Below are 22,526 nucleotides of genomic sequence, written 5' to 3' on the forward strand. Positions count from 1 at the left end.
GTTAGTTCTAATCTTTTTAACTGGTTCTGGATCTGCAGAGCTACACAACAAGAATGTGATGTACAAACAGGTGGATATACCGGAGGGCAGTGATGCTGCAGCCTGAGGTGACAGACCTCACTGAGGCAAGTCATGGGAGGAGGAGGAGGAGGAGGGGGAGGAGGAGGAGGGGGAGGAGGAGGAGGTAGTGCTCAGTCACCCACAGATAAGGAGAACAGGACACTTTACATTCATCATTCAAATAACCTCCCTATAATCAGTGGCCATTTAAAAGGAAGCTTCCCTGAAAGGGGTGTGGTTCATAGGGTTGACCTGTTCGATCGATACATGAAATAGGTCGACATTGCCAAGGTCAACAATGGGAAGATCAGTCAAAAGGTCGACATGAGTTTTTCACGTTTCTTTGTCCCAGATTTCGACATGGACACGGCATCAGTTTACCACTGCGTTCACCATGCTTTGGACACACTATTATTTTCTCCCTTCACACCCTAGTGGATGGTAGGGTAATGAAATACCACCTGTCGGCACAAGTAAAAAACTTTGACCTTCCCATTGTCGACCTAAGACTTGTGTCAACTTTCCAAATGTGTTGACCTTAGCCATGTCAAACTATTTCAGGTGTCGACCTTCAGTGGCCAACCTAAACAGGGTCGACCCAATGACCCATACCCCTATTATTCACAAGATGCTCCTGCCAGACCACAGACCCATATAACACAACACATAGGAACAGGCAGCTGACGTCAGAGGATGAGATGGTCTGTAACTGGCGGATTTGTGTAATGGGGGGGAGGGGGGGGGGGCAAGAAGACCATCCGGGAAACGTAATAGGGTCTGAGGCCTGGGATTTCAGAACGGTGCATCTCCATGATGGGGCGGATAGAGCAGAGGGCATCGCTGGCCTACAACTACCATTAACACAATATGTTAGGGCATTTATAACTGCAGTGACCTGGGGCTGTTTATGTTTATCAGTGGATTCTGCCCATGCCCCAGTGATCGTTAGCTCTGTAGGGGAGATAAACGGCTAATCCTGCTGTGTATCACTGTCCCGGGATCGGTAGATGGGCGGCATGCAGATACTTGTAGTGCCATATTTGAGATCTTGGCGGTACCTCCAGGTAAGATTGGTTTGGTAAGAGATACATAAAAGTATGACCCTAACTAGGTTCTGTTATTATAGGGCCACCAGAAGAGAGCGGTCTTGCCATTGGCTGGATCCGTGCATTGCTGTTATTATTTCTAGCCCAGTATTGGCCTTACCTGCTTCATGGCAAACTCCCCGATCCTCTCCGAGTGCTTGCGGATGCTCTCCAGGAAATCCTTCAGATCAGACATGGAAACCTCCTTGATCTCCTCTCGCAGTTTGGGGATGTTGTCCACCATCACCTGGCAGAAGCGGTAGTGACTGACCTGCGGCAGGTAAGTGTGTTCCAGCTGCTCCAGGGTCTTCAGTGCAGGGTAATGCCTGCGGATTGCAAGAAACATTCTGTTCAGGAGACAGAGCTACCTTCCCCGACATATTACACATCCAGTCACCTGCATTATTCCGTTCCGTACCGCAGGAAATCCTAGACATGCATGCCACTGAATTACTGACTGCTGTGCTGAAGAAAACATGGCAGATATAGGGGCAGATGTATTAAGCCTGGGGAAGAGATAGGCTCCGTACACATGGAGCAATATATTGCTCAGTGTCCCATTTTCATCAGCGACCAGAGATGGTTGCTGATGAAAGGAGACACTGCCGAGGGAAGCCGCACGGGGAAAGAACCGAGCAGCATGCTCCCGTGACCACCCGAGGGCTGGCCTCACCGCGCACCCGGCGTTACAAGCTTGGTTTGAAAAATGAGAGGTAGGCGCTGATTGGCCGGTGATAAAAAACAGAACCTATCACTTCACTGAGCTTAATAAAATCTACCCCACAGTGTCTTACGGCACACAAAGCGAGGATGGGGTTAATCGTGCAACACCAGACACTTTGTATTTTAACTTTTTTTTTCTTTTTCCTTAAATAGTTGAATTATTTGTTTTGTATTATGTGGTTAGTTGGCGTTTGTTTTCCCTCTTTATAATGGTCAGAAATAAAATCTAGGCTCTGTTTGCATGAGACTTGTGCTTCAATAGAGAAGGAGCCTCTGTACGGATCATGGGCCGGTCACAGCAGGAGAAGACGCAGGTTTCAGGAGGCTTGTGGCAGCCGCGAGCGGCACTCCGAGCAGCCATGTGTAAATAACAGCGGAGGGCGGTGAAAGAAGCCGCCTGAGCAGGGAGTGAAAGGCTGTTGGCACATGGTATCCCTTACAGTAGCCTAAAACCATTTGGAATGTAAACATGGCAGGGAGCTGCCTGACGGGGCAGATTAGGTGTGATCTGATTACACTGGGTTTTAAACATAGACTTCAAAAACAGCAAACTCCATTCAGGGCTTCCACTGCGTGAACTGGATTGTTTGATTTGGCAGCCGCTGTGTTTGTTGAAGGATTTCTATGGATGGGATGTTTTGATACAAAAGGCTCAGCGGTCCTGAAGCAGATAGCACACCGCCGACCCTGCCTGGGGATTCTTCCCATCAGCGGCAACACCGCCCGCTGCTTACTACACACCAGGACACTGCTGTATCAGTCACCCCTGTACCGACCGGTTCTAGTGCAACATCTAGTAATCGCTCCAATCCGAAGTGTGCTCTCATTGTAACTCATACAACATCAATGAAAGCTAGTCAAGGATTGGTCGCAATAAGACACACTATATTTTAACTGTATTACTGTAACCCCTCCCATATGCTAAAGAAAGAATCTGCTTCCCTCGTGCGATCAACCGGTCACTGAGGGATAATGTAATATAGACAAGTCCAGTCCTGAAAGCCAAGACACAGAGCGGACGTCACTGATTGATTCCAGGTATGGCGCTGTAACAGACAGCCGGCTAGGAGATGTGCTCTCAGTCTGTCCTGGATCACCGCCATCAGAAGCAATCTGCGCAGGATAGATGAGGGAGTGTGTGTTTCCTGAGGAGGGCAGAAGCAGCAAATAACATCCCATCCAGAACTAGGGAGAGTAATGGGCTCCATACATGTACAGATCCATTGTCAGATTGGGCTGGTTGGAACAAAATCCTGGTAATGGATGGGAGCAAATGACAGTTGACCATTTGCTTGGAAATGCTGGAAAATTGCCAAAAACTGTCATTCAGATATTACCAGGTTTTTGCTCCAACCAGCCCAATCTGACAATCGATCTGTAGATGTATGGCCACTGGCGCAAGCAAGTCTCGCTATTCGGCTGTGAGGCGCGCCACTAAACATGAACTTCATCCAAAATCTGGAAAATGAGACCAATGGGAACTCAACCAAGTATTTGCCGTTAAAAGCCAGAAAAGGGTTTTAATCACAGCTGACAATACATAACCATCCGGGAGGACACATTCTTTTAATATTAGAAATTGACAACAACAAAAAACATATATTAAAAATTGCACATTGCACTAGGTTTCCGCCCATTAAACATTGTCAGACTCTGCTAAACCCATTACATATTCTGTCATAATGACAATTACACATTATGGCACACACTCTAGTGCCTCATTCACATTATACCACACACCATAATGCCAATTACACATGATGGCATACACCGCAATACCCATTACACATTACACATTATGGCACACATCTTAATTCTCAGCAGCATGTCAGCACAGTGGGAGGCAGCGTAAGGGCGCACAGTGCCACACACAAAAAGGGCAGGCTGGGCACCCTGCAAAAGAAGCTTAGAGGGAACACTTATGTATTGTCAGCGGTTTTAACTTTATATACACTGTACAGGCAATTTGTGTGTCATTTATGTGTTGTAATAAATTGTTATACAATGTCACACTATTGCGACCTTTTCTGGTAACATCTGGTGAAGAAATGAGATTGGGGAAGAGGACGCCTTTCCAACAGGGATGGTGTGCTGCCTTTAAATGGATCTGATGTGTTCTATCTCAGTGGTGGTTGGACCACACCCTATGGTACACCTTACATTTTCAGGTGTTTATTTTATTGGTGGTGGTTAAAAAAACTCCCATAATATTCTGTACCTGGAGGCGCTGTTTCTCATCATTTTTCATAGATATAAATATATACACACATACAATTACCCAATATAAACAGTGACACCTATGGTACATACCTTTTTGTCTTCATTTGCACCCGTAATTTAGTGTACATTTCCAGAACTGGGAAGAAAACAAAATAGACATAGTTATATCACATTTGTATACTGTGGTTTTTTGAGTCTATACTCTGTGGCGCTGAGACTAAGGGGGAAATTTACTAAAGGAAATTTGTAAAAAATAGGTGTATTTGTATCCAGAAATACACTTATTTTTGACATTTACTATCCCGAAAATACGGCAATTCGTATTCGTATTGATAGCACATCAATACGCATACGATTTGCCGTATTTTCGGGATAGTAAATGTCAAAAATAAGTGTATTTCTGGATACAAATACACCTATTTTTTTTTACAAATTTCCTTTAGTAAATTTCCCCCTAAGTGTCTGCAGCACTAGTCGTTTATAGTTACTTCCCTAGTAACTGGACATAATCGGTTTGTAGTAACTGGACATAATCGGTTTGTAGAAATGGTAAGTGACTTTGTGCGCTGACACCTTCCCAGTGAGTAGGTGACCGTTTTATAAAGGTGAACAATTCGTGGGTGAAAAGTAAATAAATGTTACTTCCCTTATTATATATATCTTCACCTCTCAGCGAGGTTTGCCAATAATATAAGGGATAGGGACATAGGGAAGATGGAGAAACAAATAGTGTGATATTGCCAGGGATAACAATTTATTAATACAAAAGACACTCAAAACACGATAAAATATTTTTTACACACAATAATAAAATTTGGACCAATTTGTAGGGTCTCCTTAATATTATGGGTGGGGGTTTACCAGATCATGGTGATTTTGAAAGCCTGTAGGAAAGTTCTTTTAATCCTTGGAGGGCCCTTGGTTCTCCGGATAAACCTGGGTCTCAGGTGCTTCCCAAATCTGGGCCCTCCAAGGATTAAAAGAACTTTCCTACAGGCTTTCAAAATCACCATGATCTGGTAAACCCCCACCCAATGTTCCCTCTAATTTTACGAAGGCTGTGCGCGGCAAAAGATTTTGGCTGTGCAACTTTGGAAGGAAATAAGGAATTTGGTACTTACCGATAATTCCCTTTCACCGAATCAGCAGGAGCCACTGCAGTCATTACATGTGGGGATAGAGTAGGTGTATTGGAGGAGTGGCACTTTAAGAAAACTTTACTGCTGCAGGCTCCTCCCTCCTCTATCCCCGCCCAGACCCCAGTCTTAGAAAAACTGTGTCCGAGAGGAGAAGAGAGACCAGGGCCTGCCCGGTAGGGAACGGAGCTAAAACATAAACAGAGTTAGTAAACAATGCACATAACGTGAACATACTAACAAAACATAACACATAGGATTTTTGAAAAGTTCCCTATGTAATAGCAATAACTATGCAACAAATATTGCAACAATAGAAAGAGTATATCTTTCACACACACAAACCACACTAACATCATGGCAGGAGAACCAGTGCTGGGTGGGCGTGCAGTGTCTCCTGCTGATTCGGTGAAAGGGAATTATCGGTAAGTACCAAATTCCTTATTTCACCTACATGCAGCAGGAGCCACTGCAGTCATTACATGTGGGGATACATACCCAAGCTTTTAAGTCCGGGCGGGAGAGCTCTGGGGCTCCTGTAACACTGCCCTACTAAAAGCCGTAGCCGAGCTGGCGAAGGTATCAAAACGATAAAACTTTGCAAACGTGCTAGATCCCGACCAGGTAGCCGCTTTGCACACTTGTGTCAAGGAGACACCTCTCGCCATGGCCCAAGAAGTACTCACTGACCTCGTGGAGTGCGCTGACACTCCCGATGGTACTTTCTTTTGTGCATACAAGTAGGCTTCCCTAATTGTACAGCAAATCCATCTTGCCAGAGTCCTTTTTGACGCCGGCCAACCCCTCTTAAGTGCATCATAGAGCACAAAGAGGCAGTCAGATTTCCTTAGATGTTGGGTTCGCCTAACATAGACCTGTAAGGCTCTGACTACATCCAGAGAAGCATCTTCTCCCTGAAGCACCGGTACAACAATAGGCTGGTTTACGTGAAATGCAGAAACCACCTTAGGAAGGAAATTCCTGCTAGTACGTAGTTCAGCCCGGTCCCTGTAAAAGGTAAGGAAAGGAGACTTACATGATAGGGCTCCTAATTCAGAAACCCTACGTGCTGAGGCCAAAGCCAGCAGCATCACCGTCTTCCAAGTCAGAAATTTGAGATCCGAGGTGTCCAATGGCTCAAAAACATCTGACTTTAAAAACTCTAGAACCACCAATAAATTCCATGGTTCCGTAGGAGCAGTGAACGGTGGTTGAAGTCGAAGTACCCCTTTCAAAAAGGTTTGTACCTCAGGAATCAGCGCTATCCTGCGATGAAAAAATACTGAGAGGGCTGAAATCTGGACCTTGAGAGAAGCTAGCTTCAAACCTGATGCAAGTCCCGCCTGCAGAAATTCAAGAAGTCTAGCCAGAGAAAAGATTGCCTTAGGCACCTTCCTGGCCTCGCACCAGCGGATGTATGACTTCCATATTCTATGGTAGTGAGACGCTGTTACTTCCTTCCTTGCTTTAAGCATTGTAGGAATGACCGTTCCTGGTATACCTCTTCTCTTCAAAAGTTCGGCCTCAACCGCCATGCCGTCAAACGTAGACGAGGCAAGTCTGGGTAGACGAATGGACCTTGCTGCAGCAGGTCTTCTCGCAGCGGCAGGCGCCAAGGTTCCTCCACCAACAGGTCCCTGAGGTCGGAGTACCACGGACGCCTGGGCCAATCTGGAGCGATCAAGATGACTTCTGCCGCTCCCCTCTTTATCCATTTGAGTACCTTTTGAAGTAACGGAATAGGAGGGAAGAGATATACCAGGTCGAAGTCCCAGGGAATGGAGAGAGCATCCACTGCCGCAGCCGCTGGATCCTGAGCCCTTGCACAATACTGCAGAAGTTTGTGATTCAGTCTGGATGCCATGAGATCTATCTGTGGCATCCCCCATCTCTGAACCAGTTGTTGGAAAACCTCCGGATGAAGGCCCCACTCTCCCGGGTGGAGATCCTGCCTGCTGAGGTAATCCGCCTCCCAATTTTCCACTCCTGGAATAAAGACTGCGGAGAAACCGGTGGTGTATGTCTCTGCCCAGGACAGAATCGGGCGGACTTCCCGCATGGCTGTCCTGCTCCTGGTGCCCCCTTGTCGGTTGATATAGGATACTGCCATGATGTTGTCCGATTGTATCCTTACCGGCAAGCCGACAAGTAGGGGGTGGGCCTGAGCCAGTGCCAACCTGATAGCACCTTGACAAAGACAGATACTGTTGAAACGCGTTGGTGTTTTATGATGCTGGAGGAGACTATTTGAATTGTATTTGTCATCAAACAAGTCCCTCCTTTTTACTATTTTATTCTAAATAAATTTCTACAAATTTTTTTAACATCTCTGCCTGGACGTAACCTTATTGGAAAAGAAACCGTTATATGAGGATCCACCGCATGGATTATGTAAGCATACAAGTGAGCGTTTGAAAGATACCTTGATGTGTTTTATACCACCCATTTGAATGTAAGCTCATTGTAAGCACTATCCATTACTACGCACACAGGAGGTGAACCCATAAAGAATAACAACACCACACGGAGGAAAACCTCATTTGTGTCCTTTTGGGGTATACAGACCCAGTATGAACTTTTAAGAAGCAAATTACGCTATATGTGCCCTTTTTTCTTTTTTATGTACGAATCACCCGGGAATTTCTGATGGTGTACATTCCATACCTGGAACATATGAGGCATATGAACACGTAACTACTGGTTTATTATAAATTTTTATTGTTATCTTCCTTTTTATATGTATCTATAACTTTGAGCGCTACGAGGATCACACTGCATCTTGTGTTTTGTATCATTTGTGTAGAGGGACCGAACTATCCCTCATTGTGGTTTGTAATCTTCATTGCTGCTCTAGGCGCAGTTACTGCAGTGGAGAAAAAAGTTTTCTGCGTAACTCCAAGATGTTTATGGGTAACCGGGCTTCCTGGCTGGTCCAAAGACCCTGGAAAGTGCGACCCAGCGTGACCGCACCCCAACCCCGAAGGCTGGCATCTGTGGTCACCATAGTCCAGACCTGAGACTGGAAGGAGCGACCCTTGGTAAGGTTGGATGTATCCAGCCACCACTGAAGAGAGAGTCGAGCTTCCTTGGAAAGAACAATGGTCTTGTGGATCTGAAGATGGGACCCCGACCATTGAGCCAGAAGATTGCCTTGGAAGGTCCTGGAATGAAACCTTCCGTAAGATAGGGCCTCGAAGGCTGCCACCATCAGGCCTAACAGCTTCGTGCATAAATGCACCGATACTCTGTGAGGCGTCAGAACCTGACGAACCCTCTGCTGGATAACTGTGACTTTGGATAATGGCAGAAAAACCCTTTCCTGAACAGTGTCGAACAACAGACCCAGGAACAAGATCACTTGTGTTGGTTCCAGCTGTGACTTTTTGAAGTTCAGGATCCATCCGTTCTGAACCAGGAAGTCGCAGGTAGTCCGGGCATCCTGTTGTAGCTTCTGAGGTGAGGATGCTTTTAGGAGTAGATCGTCCAGATAGGGCACAATCATTATCCCCTGAATCCGAAGGGCTGATATCATGCAAGCCATAACCTTTGTGAAGGTTCTTGGAGCTGATGAAAGACCGAAAGGGAGTGCTCTGAACTGGTAATGCTGATTGCGAATAGCAAACCTGAGGAACCGATGGTGTGGTTCCCAGATCGGAATATGCAAATAGGCATCCTTTATGTCCAGAGATAAGAGAAACTCCCTTGGCTCCAGGCTTGCAATGACTGACCTTATGGATTCCATCTTGAACCTGTGGTACACGATGTAATCGTTGAGGTGCTTCAGATTGAGGATGGGCCTTACCGAACCGTCCGGCTTCGGTACCAGAAAAAGACTTGAGTAATAACCCAGCTTTTCCTGAGCTTTGGGGACAGGTATAATGACCCCTGCTTGTAAAAAACTTTGAATGGAGTTGACCAAAGCTGCTTGTGTTGTTGCTAAAGCAGGCAGGCCTGTTGTAAAAAATCTGTTCGGCGGAGCCTGAACAAACTCCAGTTTGTACCCGTGTTCCACAATCTGAAGCACCCAACTGTCTCGACAGTGAGACCTCCAGACGTTCTCGAAAAGGGATAACCTTGCGCCCACCTTGGGGTCCCCCAAATGGGCGGGAAGCCCGTCATGCCACAGGTTTGTCTGCAACCTTGGGTTCTGCACGACGGGTAGAGGTAACTGTGGCACCTCTGCCACTACGCCCTCGAAAGGACGAAAAGCCCCCCCTGGCACGTCCTCTGAATGAGGCGCCCCCTCTAAAAGCCCGAAAGGACGGTGTAAATTGTCTTTTCGGAGGGGGAGTGGCCGAAGGAAGGAAGGTAGACTTACCTCCTGTAGCCTGAGCAATGAGCTTGTCAAGCTCAGGGCCAAACAACATATCTCCCGCATAAGGCAAAGCTTCTACTGCCTTTTTAATGTCGGCCTCCGCCTGCCAAGATCTTAACCAGATAGTACGTCTGGCTAATACAGCTGAAGCTGAGATTTTTGCACCTAACTCAGCTACATCTGAAGCAGCTTCTCCTGTATAGACAGCTGCATCCTTAACATACAGAGCCAGCTGTAGCAGTTCTTCACGGGGCCTACCGCTCTGTAAACCCAAAGCAAGCTCTTCAGCCCATTTCTCCATGGCCTTACTGACCCAGGCTGAAGCTAAGGCTGGTCTGAGTAAGACCCCTGCCGTGGTATAAATAGCTTTTACCGTGGTCTCAAGACGACGGTCAGGAGCCTCCTTTAGAGCCACAGCAGCCGGAACTGGAAGCGTGGTACGCTTGGAGAGCCTGGAGAGCGAGACATCAGCTGGAGGCAGAGTCTCCCATTTTTCCCTAGATTCAGGAGAAAAAGGGTAAAGTAGCTTCATGCGCCTAGACAATTGGAATTTTCTGTCTGGCGTTTTCCATACATTAATAAGAGGTCTGTCCAATTCAGCCGAATCAGGGAAAGTAACCTGCTGCTTTTGTGTCCGACCAAATATGGACAAAGGAACAGGAGCATCCTCCTCCACCAAATTAAGTGTGGTGCGAACAGCCTGAATCAGGCCCTCTACCCCCTGAGGATCATCACGCTGCAGCGCCTCATCCTGAATGTGTTCAGGTTCATCTACCTGAAGTAAATCCACATCCTCATCCCCATCAGTATCAATATCAGCTCCCTGTATTGAACCTATGGGAGATCTAGGACGTTTTTGTGGAGGCCGTGAAGGGCCAGCCACTGGGTTGGACCCAGAGGCCATAGACTGCATAAGGGTCTTTAACCCAGGCTGGTTCAGTAGAACCCATAATGGAGAGGTGAGCATGAAAACGCTCCCTGTCCTTCCTGGAAGCAGCTAATTCTGCAGCCAATCCAGCCAACACATTTTGTAGTAAAGGCTCAGAAGAATCTGACTGAGAAGTCTGTGTCTGAGGCTCCACTTCCTGTGTGTGCTCTGCTTTATAGCAAGATTCACACAAAGAAACACCCTTTATATGCTGGGTGAACTGCTCCTTACAGGCCTTACATGTAAAAACCTTAAGGGCAGCTTTGGAGGCAGCTTTTCCTGCCATACTGTCAGTGTATGAGATTAGTTATAGAATCACACACACACACACAGACACAAATAAACAAGATTGCACAGACTGTAAGCAACAGATACTATTCCTAAAACAGCGGAGCTGAGCTAGGATAGGGAGGGGGAGCCTTCCGCCCTTGTATCAGAGATTATGCACAATCTCTGTAAACTGTGCACAAAAATAATCCCCCAGTAATTTACAGACCTGCTCTGTAGAAGTAAGGGGGGGCGCTGGACTGCAGTGCGTGCGCTTAGCGCGGTACACGATGTCCCTCAGTCAGCCTCGCGGTGCAACAGCAATGGCGCCGGCAGAGAGAGAGGAGAAAGAGAAAGGACGGCACTTGGTGACGTCACCTAAGCCCTCCCTCTCCCTCCGGCGCGTAGATTCACTAGAGCGGAGCGCTGTGTACAGCCTCCGCTCTGATACTGTCCCCGCTGACGCACACCAAAATGGCGGCCGTCAGTACACTGGCTGCTGCATAGGAGAGAACGGGTGCGCCCGCCCGTCTCAGGCCACATTTCGGCGCACAGCGCCGCTTACCTGCAGCGATGCTGCCTTCTTTTCTGGAGTAGTGGCCAGGCCTTGGACCCGTAACGCGAGCCGCGTGCAGCTGCGGCGGGTCCCCGATGCGGTGGCACCGGTGGCCGGGTGCATGGAAGGCGCACTGCGGGCAGTGGCGACCAGCCCCCCTCCAGATCCCACGGAGCAGGCAGACCCTGCGGAGGGGTCTGCCTGTGATCAGCAGTCAAAAAATAAAAATATTTTCAAAAGAAAAAGAAAAATAAAAAGTAAAAAGACCTAACTCCCTGAGGAGTATAGGCCCAGAGAACCTACTCCTCCGGGCACTTTTTCTAAGACTGGGGTCTGGGCGGGGATAGAGGAGGGAGGAGCCTGCAGCAGTAAAGTTTTCTTAAAGTGCCACTCCTCCAGTACACCTACTCTATCCCCACATGTAATGACTGCAGTGGCTCCTGCTGCATGTAGGTGAAATTTTAATTTTTGTGCGTCCCTTATATATAATTGGAAAATGACGTTCAGTATTTGTGTTAACTTTACTTCAAAATGATATTAAACATTTGAACATTCAAAACACAGCACACAATGCATTTAATGGGTGAAACACACATTAATTGAGTCCACAACTGCAAAAACGGACCACTGCTGCTTTGTGCGCTCTGTTGTAATGTCTGTGCGCACGCTCGTCGAGTTGTGTGCACGCGCACACGCGCACAGCTTAGAGGGAACACTGCCCCCACCCATAATATTAAGGAGACCCTACAAATCGGTCCAAATTTTATTATTGTGTGTAAAAAATATTTTATTGTGTTTTGAGTGTCTTTTGTATTAATAAATGGTTATCCCTGGCAATATCACACTATTTGTTTCTCCATCTTCCCTATGTTCATAGTTAGATCACAATCCATGTAACACTATGATCATCCAAACCAGTGCAGAGGTCACCCAGTATACAGCTGCAGGCAGCGCCGCTGCCCCGAAACACAGTGCGACTACTGCACAGGCGTACAACCAATACTGCCGCAGTGTGCTGCGAGACAACTACAGGCGTACAACCAATACTGCCGCAGTGTGCTACGGGACAACTACAGACGTACAACCAATACTGCCGCAGTGTGTTGTGGGACAACTACAGACGTACAACCAATACTGCCGCAGTGTGCTGTGGGACAACTACAGGCGTACAACCAATACTGCCGCAGTGTGCTGCGGGACAACTACAGGCGTACAACCAATACTGCCGCAGTGTGCTGCGGGACAACTACAGGCGTACAACCAATACTGCCGCAGTGTGCTGCGGGACAACTACAGGCGTACAACCAATACTGCCGCAGTGTGCTGCGGGACAACTACAGGCGTACAACCAATACTGCCGCAGTGTGCTGCGGGACAACTACAGGCATACAGCCAATACTGCTGCAGTGTCTTGCGGGACAACTACAGACGTACAACCAATACTGCCGCAGTGTGCTGCGGGACAACTACAGACGTACAACCCAGTGGCGTAGCTACGTTTTGGGCGCCCCCCTTCCCCAGCTAAGCACCCCTACCCCCCCCCCCCTGCCTCCGCCCATGCAAACCCCCCCTCCCTTACCTATCACGCTGGTCCCGGCGGCTCGCTCCGTTCTTCTGCTGAGGACCACCAGAAAATGGCCGCCCCCATACAGCAGACAGTTTCAGAGAACTGTGTGCTATATGGGGGCGGCCATTTTCTGGTGGTCCTCAGCAGAAGAACGGAGCCGCCGGGACCAGCGCGTTAGGTAAGTCTGCGGGGGATTGGGGGGTTAACTATAGCACCGCAGCCCCCGGCGCCCCCACATGCACAGCGCCCCCCCGCAGGGGCTGCGGTGCTATAGTTACGCCCCTGGTACAACCAATAATGCTGCAGTGTGCTGCGGGACAACTACAGGCGTACAACCAATACTGCCGCAGTGTGTTGTGGGACAACTACAGGCGTACAACCAATACTGCCGCAGTGTGTTGTGGGACAACTACAGGCGTACAACCAATACTGCCGCAGTGTGCTGCGGGACAACTACAGGCGTACAACCAATACTGCTGCAGTGTGCTGCGGGACAACTACAGGCGTACAACCAATACTGCCGCAGTGTGCTGCGGGACAACTACAGGTGTACAACCAATACTGCCGCAGTGTGCATGCGGGACAACTACAGGCGTACAACCAATACTGCCACAGTGTGTTGTGGGACAACTACAGGCGTACAACCAATACTGCCGCAGTGTGCTGCGAGTCAACTACAGGCGTACAACCAATACTGCCGCAGTGTGCTGCGAGTCAACTACAGGCGTACAACCAATACTGCCGCAGTGTGTTGTGGGACAACTACAGGCGTACAACCAATACTGCCGCAGTGTGCTGCGGGACAACTACAGGCGTACAACCAATACTGCCGCAGTGTGCTGCGGGACAACTACAGGCATACAACCAATACTGCTGCAGTGTGCTGCGGGACAACTACAGGCGTACAACCAATACTGCTGCAGTGTGCTGCGGGACAACTACAGGCGTACAACCAATACTGACACAGTGTGCTGCGGGACAACTACAGGCGTACAACCAATACTGCTGCAATGTGTTGTGGGACAACTACAGGGAGACAATACACACTAATGCCAGTAGCCTATATACTAGTCCCCTAGATGCTGTATTACTATATATATTGCTATATGGCTTTAGCCTCATATGAGTTTACTAGCATTTCCTTGAGTCCCATTGGAGACAGAGCACTACATACATAAATTACTACTATCTATGAGTGGTGAGACCCCAGTAATAATGACAGCTCCCCTGTGAGTGATCCCTTCCCAGAGTTATTACAGAGGTAAGGGAATGGTCCGAGGTCAGCTGGCCTCTTACCGGGCAGACACATGCTGAGCTTCTCCACTGTAGCTGTGATGTTCCTCTGCTGGATGCGGCACTGCTGCAGCTCCTTCATGCTGGACAATAACTACAGGAACAGAACCCCAGGGACACATGGTTACTCATTGCTATAGACTGTAACATGCCCACAGTGCTGCTGTAACTACATAGGCCACAAATCCAATACACATTTGCTGCTGTCAGCCATAAACCGTTACATCAAGTATTCCATGCTTCTGTCCAAAATAAAGACCTAACGAGACAGCCCCACCACATCCAGTGGCCTAGCCCAGGCAGCCCCTCCCGGTGGGCTAACCCAGCTAGCCCCACCCCGCCCAGTGACCTAGCCCAGGCAGCTCCTCCTGGTGAGCTAGCTCAGGCAACCCACGCCCCACAGTGACCTAGCCCAGGCAGCCCCGCCACAGTGACCTAGCCCAGGCAGCCATGTTCAGTAACCTAGCCCAGGCAGCCCCACCCCACCCAGTGACCTAGCCCACGCAGCTCCTCCTGGTGAGCTAGCCCAGGCAGCCCCGCCACACAGTGACCTAGCCCAGGCAGCCCCGCCCCACAGTGACCTAGCCCAGGCAGCTCCTCCCGGTGACCTAATACAGCCAGCCATGTTCAGTGACCTAACCCAGACAGCCCCACCCAGTGACCTAGCCCAGGCAGTCCACCCCATCCAGTGACCCTAAAAGAAAGCTCAACCTTGTGAGTCCACTCTGACCCAGCAGTGCGGGGTGCAAGATTGTCCTTACAGCAAACTAGCTCCAACCACCCAGTGACCCTACAGAAACCGACAGGGCCCCTGCTTGCGGGTGTGGATCGTTTGGTCAACAACAACTAGGTCGACAAGCATTGGGTCGACACCACAAGGTCGACATGGGTCAAGGCCAACATGGGTCAAGGTCGACAGGACATTCTGTCGACATGGGCTAAATCGACAGTCCAAAGGTCAACATGGGGGTTTTCACTGTTTTTTTTAACCGAATGTCGACACAGTCAACATGGACACAGTTTGAAGTGCACCGCATCCCCTCGCTTCACTCGCCATGCTTCGGGCGCGGTGCATCGCTACGCTCGGCACACGATTTTATTCTCCCACCACGCCCTAGTGGATGATAGGGCATGAAATACCTGTCTATGCCTATATATACACCAGACAGGACATTACCTCTGACCCCTCCAGCTGCAGCGTCCTGTTAGTGTCAGTCACCTTGTTCTGAAATAGATAAAAAAACATTCTAATTATGTGCTTAAACACATATAATCCATATATAGCAAATGTAAAGTGTAAGAAAACAATTAGGTTATCAACATGCAGCTATGCCATATCAAGGAAATCCTGAAAAGGTGGCCTGTGCTGAGAAGCTAAGATGAGGGAATACACCTCTGCAAACGGCACACATCTTACGCCAAGAAAGGTGTATTCAAATAATCAATAACTCTGGTGAGCTATAAAAAAAGAATCTGATGGTCTGGGTTTTTTTTTTTTCGGGACTCTACTACTACAGATTTTATATTCTGCAGTTTCCAGTGTCATGATACTACCATGGCAACCACAGTCACATAACACCTGATTAGTGAGTAGATGCTCTGGGGACCATGACAGGACCCCCTCTACTTTTTTACTTAATATGAGAAAAGCCGCGAATCGGTCTGTGCGTAACCGGCAGCCATACTGGTCTACTTTGCAGAGAGATTTTGAGAAAGAGATCATGAGGACAGCTGAAAAAAAAATAATGACACATCAGATACATTTAATAAAAGTTTAAGGGGGGTTGGGTGGAGATCTGCACACAAAAAGAAGATGAATTGTTACCCTATTGGATCAGGGTGTGGTCCGCTATATAATATTCTGCTAGCGGGGGGTGCTATCCTATCGACTAGATACAGTAGTTACAACAAGAAAGAGAAAGGAAAGTAGTCGTAGCGGATGCACACCACATACATTTGAGATAGTTTTAGTCTTTAATGAGTCATTTGTTGGGATTTTATAACTTAAGTGGGGAATCCTTTTAATCTTTATTGTGGATGGGATTCAGGATGTACCCACTGTGATTTTGCGAAATCAAGAGGTTAAAATTTGTGACATACAACAAATACGTACATTTAGTGATAAAGATAAGAATACGTGTACAATAGTTTTAAAATATAGGTAGACCGGATTGTATGGTGTGGTGCCCGTTTATAAGCTTGGGGTTTTATCACCCAGATACACACTATGGTATGATTTGGCCCTTAATGGGTATCAAATATTTAAGTGTTGCCTCTATTGGCTAATCATACTCAATTGTTGGCGTATCTATACTGGACCTTTATTGCACCCTTATTGTAATATGCTGCTGCAGGTTCTATGCACATCTGTGGATACTGTCAGTCACCTCAGACGTAAATAGGATTTCTCCTATGAGGTGATAATTCGTTGATTTTATTGCACATATAATCTATGCTGACATAATCTGTACAGGAAGGGTAATAATCTCTATCCTGGTTCAGCAATTCAGCCTGTATTATTAATGCAGTACAGATTTTAGTGTTCCACAGAATGGTAATATCTGTTGTTATATTGCATGCACTGTGTTGAGACAGTGTATTGTTAATTTGTAGCACTGAAGCATAATGTATTACAATGTAGCTTAGTTGGTTCAAATGCTACTTCTACTATGGCGTCCAATGGTTGTTTTCTATTTGTAGTGTGCAGTATAATACTGCCACCTGCTGGTATGAGAACAAGCTAGGCACCCTTAGTATTTAGATATTGTTTTGCAGGGTAGGTCACATAGTATAAGCTTAAGAGAATTTTATAACAGTATAACAGAGGTATAATTCCTACTCCACACACATACAATCCTGTGTCTGACTCTATAAAACACAGGTTAGAACTAGGGAAGCCAATCCCGGGGCATTTTTTCAATCCCGGGATTCGGGATTGAAAAATGCCCAATCCCGGGATCGGCTTCCTATACAAAATCCCGCCCCGGCCGCCCGCATATTTACTTACAATTGCGGTGCGGCCGGGCCGGTGGGCGATGGAGCTGGGCATGGAGGAGGATGCAGCCTGGGTGGGTGACTGGCTGGTTCGTCGGGCGATGCTTCGGGGTCCAGTAAGAGGCCAGTGCAGGCAGCCTGGGTGGGCGGTATCATCAAGGCGGTTGGAGGTCAGCGTGGTGCGCACGGATGAGGCGGCTGTTTGTGTGGCCTGCGCAGCGTGACCTCTGACGCCGTCACGCTGCGCAGAGCCACGCTGCCCGGGACAGGAGAAGCCGGGCAGCGTCTGAGCACTAGCTTTAGCCAATCCCGGGATTGAAATCCCAGCGTTTTAGGGGCCAAATCCCGGGATCCCGCCGATCCCGATCCCGGGATTGGCCACCCTAGTTAGAACACGTGTTTCGCACTAGCTTCTTCAAGCTAACCCTTAATAATTTAATTTAATAAAAGGACTGAACTTGCTATTTGAAGAAAAACATGGGATTGGAGCTTTCATTTTAAGGCAAAGCTATTGTACTAAAACATGCAGTAATATGACCATATTGTATAGTCTTGGTGGTTATATCCATGAGATAATGGATGCAGGGGGGGTACTGTAATAACTAAAATCATCTGAGGGTGGAAATCTTTGTTAAGATATTATGTATGACTTTTGTAGCCTCGGTGATCCAGCGTTCAGCAGATCACCTCTAGGACTGTATACAATACAGCTGCTGAAACACAAGGACGCGGGACAACACATTACAGCAACCTGTTATTAGGAAACACTGCTCTTTATAGAACAGAGCCAGCTGCAATTGTTACCTTTGAATCTGTAAAAAAGGGCTAGAAATAACCAGTGCAATGGAAGGTAAGCTCTGAAACCACAGCGGATACACAGGGCCTGGTCCCCCGCATACCAACACAACACAACGGCCTGATGTTTCCTAAGGACAGAAATAGCTGTGCTCTCCTGTGGCTGGGGAGCCAGAAGTTACCCCAGTAGCTACATATTTCCTTACCCCTAGGATAAAGTGGAAGGGAATGTGAATTGTCTCTTAATTGCTCTGACTAATAATTCCACTTTCAGACCGCACTCTGGACCCGGGTTATTGCCGTCTCCTTGTGTATCCAACCTGGTTTGAGGTGCTGTGTGAAAGTGCCACTGTGAAAATTCCCGGGTTGAGTAACACTGCATTTCAACCCTGGTCTTGAACACGGCTCTAACCCGGGTTGGGGTGGAGTCTGAAAGCTTCCTACCCAGGTTATTAAACACCGCATCAAACGCAGCTATTGCCTGATTTCTCCGTCTTCTTTCATGAGGTCAGAGCCCAGAGACCAGTAAAACAAGCAGCACACTGCAGAGCACACGTCTGAGGCAGCATTCCGGCAGTAGCACAGCCATGTCCTCAGTGTGGTCATATGAGAAGGTGAGGAAATAGCTGAATATAAGGGGAGAGGAAAAAGTGCGCAGACAAATGACAGGAACAGTAGATCTCCCCCTGCACAAAATATAGGCGTCAATCAGTATTCCTCTCAGCCCCTCACTTTTCGTTTGTGAGGTCATGTTTGTGAGCCTGAAAAAAGTCCACTTTTAATGACACCAATAGGGTTTGTTCTGCTGACCCGGGTCCAGTGTGAAAGCGAACAACCAGGGAATAACCCGGGTTGAAGTGCAGTGTGAAAGGTGTCAAAAGGAGTCTGACCCAGGTCACAGCAGGGATGTACCCGTGTTCAAAATACAGGGTTGGTCCCGGGTTTGCAGTCTGAAAGCAGTACAAATGAGAGCAGGATAAGATGTCAGGTCTGCAGAGTCCCTATGGTTCACCTGCTACAGTGAGGGGAAGACTGTGTATGCTGCACAACAGGAAGGGTCAGACTGCCCATTACTCCCTACCATGCAGGGGTCAGCGAGAGACACCAGACCAGCAAACATTGCAAGGCTCTGACAGTTATATCGGCTTTCTGTTGTAGCAGCAAGTTATAAATTAGAAGTATATATAAACTCAACAGAGGAAAATCTCTGACACGGTGCCTGACTGAGTGCAGCTAAGACAAGAAAAGTGCACTGAGGAAAGGAACGGTGTGCACGTCAGTGAGACACGTCGTCAGTGCAAGGCTCGCCTTACCTTCAGGTTCTCCGCTTCCCCCCTCACTTTCAGCAGCTCCGTGATGGAATCGACAAACCCCTGATAGTGAAAGTTACACATCTTCTCAATCTCGCGGTCATGGTTCCGGATCCGCGCCTCCAGCTTCTCCATAAAGTGGCTGTGCTCTTCTCCATCGTATACCGACCTACGTGAAGGGGAGACAGGATGCGTATTAATGTGTGGCACGTGTCACATTAGACATATATCCTTGGAGAGAGGTGAAGTGCAGAGAATAGAGTACCAGCCAATCAGTTCCTAAGTGCGATGTGTTCGAAAGGTGGCAGTTTGGAGCCAATTGGCTAGACGTTTCTCTCTCTGCACTTTATCACTCTCCAAGGCTTACAAATCTCTCAGCACATCAATAAGAATCTTGTGCAAATCAATAAATTATTCATTCCAATACTTGACTAATATAAGAGATAGAACAGTCGCAGTGGATATCACCAGGGCTCTCTGTATATCACTGACTGTCATTCCAGCGCCACCTACTGGCCATGTATACAGACACACTCTTCCATCACAAAGATAAGGAAGCCCCAAAAACTCTCCTTAGAAGTAATACATCATATTATATAGAACATACATTTCACAGTGACAGCTTCAGATGGGAACAGACCAGCCCAAGGGCATTTGGTTCACAGCTTATAAAAATAATTTTTGTATAAAAGTTACGTCCCAGACATTACCAGCGAAGCTATAGAACAGGCGCCCTGAAGATAACCAAATTATCACCTTTCTCTACATATAACATGGTGACAAGGAGGCGGCATGCATGCAGCAGGTATTACCAGCCATCACAGAGGAGGACAGACATCTGTAACACTATCCTAGTCAAGGTTCTGTGATGCCGGAGCAGTGCAAACTGAGCGCTGACTTCAGTGGGTCACACATAATGGGAGAGTAATGGTAGTATGTACACTGTGTGGTAGATGTATGAAGCGGTGATAAGGGAGGAGAAGTGAGTCAGAGGAGAAGTGGCCAATGGCAGCCAATCAGCTGCTCTGTATAATTTCCTATTATGCAAATTATAGCTGTTACTTCAGTGCCGATTGGTTGCCATGGGCCACTTCTCCTCTGGCTCACTTCTCCTCCCTTATCACTGCTTCATACACCTACCCCACAGTGGGCAGTATTCAATGCTCTTTTGTGAGCTGTGACAGTGAGCAGTGCTGACTGCTCGCCGTCACAGCTCGCCGGTCAGTATTCAACTGACCCCCTGCACACGCCGCTTCTACCTCGCTGGGTTTTTACAGTGAGGTGGAAATGGCGTGTGCGGCCGGCAAAACAGCGAGGCTCACGGCTAAATGCACTGGGCTCCCTGCATTAGCCACGTACCTCGCCGTTTGGGGGAAGAGGACGGCGAGGATTCCCCCGGAATGTTGAATAGGGTCAGCAGCCTGCGCGGGGGTTAAACGGCTTATTTTCGCCAATCCTTGCCGTTTAACCCCCTCGCCGGCCGCATTGAATAAAGCCCAGTGACATAAGGGTGCTACACAGGCGGAACTAGGACCATGCGGTTTACATTAACTTGTTTGTGATTAATATTGTCGCGGAAGTGCTGACAAGAGCCATAAACACATATGTGAGAGGAATAGGAGCAGAACCAGGAGGAGACGCGCACGTATCACCGGGGTGCAGGAGATATTACACTGTATGATGACAGAGAAGAGCCAAGGAACAGAGAGGGAAACACTGAGCTACAGGAGTATGAACAAGGCAATGACAGATAGCACTGCAGGAGAGACCCAAGCACAAAGCTCTGCTCCCCATCACTGGAATATACATGGCACACACATAATGCTCTGCTCACCCCATCACTGCAAATACAGGCTCCACACATAATGCTCTGCTCCCCATCACTGGAATATACATGGCACACACATAATGCTCTGCTCCCCATCACTGCAATATACAGACTCCACACATAATGCTCCGCTCCCCCCATCACTGCAATATACAGGCTCCACACATAATGCTCTGCTCCCCCATCACTGCAATATACAGACTCCACACATAATGCTCCGCTCACCCATCACTGCAATATACAGACTCCACACATAATGCTCCGCTCACCCCAGCACTGCAATATACAGACTCCACACATAATGCTCTGCTCACCCCATCACTGCAATATACAGACTCCACACATAATGCTCTGCTCACCCCATCACTGCAATATACAGACTCCACACATAATGCTCCGCTCACCCATCACTGCAATATACAGACTCCACACATAATGCTCCGCTCACCCATCACTGCAATATACAGACTCCACACATAATGCTCCGCTCACCCATCACTGCAATATACAGACTCCACACATAATGCTCCGCTCACCCCAGCACTGCAATATACAGACTCCACACATAATGCTCTGCTCACCCCATCACTGCAATATACAGACTCCACACATAATGCTCCGCTCACCCCATCACTGCAATATACAGACTCCACACATAATGCTCCGCTCACCCCATCACTGCAATATACAGACTCCACACATAATGCTCTGCTCACCCCATCACTGCAATATACAGACTCCACACATAATGGCTCTGCTCACCCCATCACTGCAATATACAGACTCCACACATAATGCTCCGCTCACCCATCACTGCAATATACAGACTCCACACATAATGCTCTGCTCACCCCATCACTGCAATATACAGACTCCACACATAATGGCTCTGCTCACCCCATCACTGCAATATACAGACTCCACACATAATGGCTCTGCTCACCCCATCACTGCAATATACAGACTCCACACATAATGCTCTGCTCCCCCATCACTGCAATATACAGACTCCACACATAATGCTCCGCTCACCCATCACTGCAATATACAGACTCCACACATAATGCTCCGCTCACCCCAGCACTGCAATATACAGACTCCACACATAATGCTCTGCTCACCCCATCACTGCAATATACAGACTCCACACATAATGCTCTGCTCACCCATCACTGCAATATACAGACTCCACACATAATGCTCTGCTCATCCCATCACTGCAATATACAGACTCCACACATAATTCTCCGCTCACCCCATCACTGCAATATACAGACTCCACACATAATGCTCCGCTCACCCATCACTGCAATATACAGACTCCACACATAATGCTCCGCTCACCCATCACTGCAATATACAGACTCCACACATAATGCTCTGCTCACCCCATCACTGCAATATACAGACTCCACACATAATGCTCTGCTCACCCCATCACTGCAATAT

The 22,526-nt window shown here is 47.9% G+C and overlaps 1 protein-coding gene across 1 annotated transcript in view; it reads right to left on the minus strand.

Moving 5' to 3' along the window:
- EXOC6B (exocyst complex component 6B) overlaps positions 1-22,526 on the minus strand; it is a 191,683-nt gene that overhangs the window by 125,198 nt on the left and 43,959 nt on the right. Inside the window, exons 2-6 of the mRNA XM_083188828.1 lie at positions 19,253-19,418; positions 15,328-15,375; positions 14,154-14,244; positions 4,179-4,224; positions 1,267-1,471 (exon numbers count right to left, since the gene is read on the minus strand). Of these exons, the coding sequence (XP_083044954.1) occupies positions 1,267-1,471; positions 4,179-4,224; positions 14,154-14,244; positions 15,328-15,375; positions 19,253-19,418 (556 nt within the window). The remainder of the gene's footprint in view (positions 1-1,266; positions 1,472-4,178; positions 4,225-14,153; positions 14,245-15,327; positions 15,376-19,252; positions 19,419-22,526) is intronic.

The sequence above is a fragment of the Crinia signifera genome, chromosome 1 (genome assembly GCF_055691185.1).
Source record: "Crinia signifera chromosome 1, ASM5569118v1, whole genome shotgun sequence".
Classification (NCBI taxonomy): Eukaryota; Metazoa; Chordata; class Amphibia; order Anura; family Myobatrachidae; genus Crinia; species Crinia signifera.